The 1,350-nt window shown below is 32.9% G+C and overlaps 1 protein-coding gene across 1 annotated transcript in view; it reads right to left on the bottom strand.

The window, feature by feature from the left end:
- The window catches only part of LOC106463628 (calmodulin-regulated spectrin-associated protein 1-B-like), a 52,008-nt gene that overhangs the window by 29,969 nt on the left and 20,689 nt on the right, over positions 1–1,350 (bottom strand). Inside the window, exon 7 of the mRNA XM_022391166.1 lies at positions 938–1,189. Within this exon, the coding sequence (XP_022246874.1) occupies positions 938–1,189 (252 nt within the window). The remainder of the gene's footprint in view (positions 1–937; positions 1,190–1,350) is intronic.

The raw sequence follows: 1,350 nt of genomic DNA on the forward strand, positions 1-1,350 counted from the left end.
GTTTTTCTCACTGAATCAGGAATTATCCTATGTTTTGTTTAAGATCGTGGTTTTGGTGGTTACACGGCTTGATTTGCTGAATGTACATCTGCAGTGACAGAAATTAGTTTTTCTCACTGAATCAGGAATTATTGTACTTTTTTTTGTAATTGCACAAATGAAAACACAGTAGACACCTGATGATTGTGGTTTTAATGTTATAAAGCCAGACTTAGTGAAAATACATCCACAGTGACAGAAGTTAGTTACATTTATGAATCAGGCCTTATTCTACATTTTATTCATGATTACACAAAAGGAAACACAGCAAATACAATACAATTGTGTCTTTATTGGTTAAACTGATTGATTTATTGCACATATGTCCACAGTGAGAGAAATTAGTTTCATCTGCAGCAAGATACATTTGTGAATTGCACGCATTTTGCCTGTGGAAAGTTTCCAGCTAAACCATGAAAAACCCCACACAATGTCTGTGGGATAAGGGAAGTTACTACCAGATAAGATTGTTGATCATTAATGTTTTAATATTAAAAGACTGTACTTCATATTTTAGTACTGTTTACCTACTTATTCCTTTTTTTAATTGTAAACATTACTATTTAAGTTAATAATTAAAAAATTTGAAAAACAAGTCACTGTTTCAGTGGTTTACATAATAGTACTTGGAATTAAGCTTCACTTTTATTATTTATTTAAAAGCACACAATTAGAGTAGTGACATCATACAGGGGGTGTTTCAAATCTTTTTTTTACATGTATAAGTCTGTCAAAAAAGTTGTTCTCTGGTAAAACAATACTTTAAAAGGTTTTATAAAAAAGCACATTGGCCTTTTGATGGTTAATTTTAGCAATATATGAATTTTCTCTCTTCTGGATAAAACTGTATTCAGAAAGTTATAAGTAATTAGTTGCGTAACATTTTTCTGAAACCCACCTTCTATCAGAATTTTTGGCTCCTCTCTGATTCCAGGTCGAATAACACCTTTTACAGGTCTTATCTCAAACAGGAACATTAAATCGGATATGAAGGCCAGCACATTCTGCCGTATAGAAGAATGCATGTAGAGCACGTCTTCAAGGCTGAGGAAGTAGATGTCATGAGGAAAGCTTTGCCTACAGAACTGTTCCACAAGCTGCAAATTGTAAAGAGAATCTGCCAAACTCATGGGCTCGAGGAGACAGATTTCTGAAGAATTGAAATGTCACATAAGACCTTTATCTATTCTGCTATTGTTAACACAAAAGATAATACAGACTCAACATAAAACTAAACATAACAGCAATAATGGTTACTTTATGAACATTAAATGTTTATTTAACTCACTCACTATGGGCTCAGCCAATGGG

Source organism: Limulus polyphemus, unplaced genomic scaffold (genome assembly GCF_000517525.1).
Source record: "Limulus polyphemus unplaced genomic scaffold, Limulus_polyphemus-2.1.2 Scaffold1449, whole genome shotgun sequence".
NCBI lineage: Eukaryota > Metazoa > Arthropoda > Merostomata > Xiphosura > Limulidae > Limulus > Limulus polyphemus.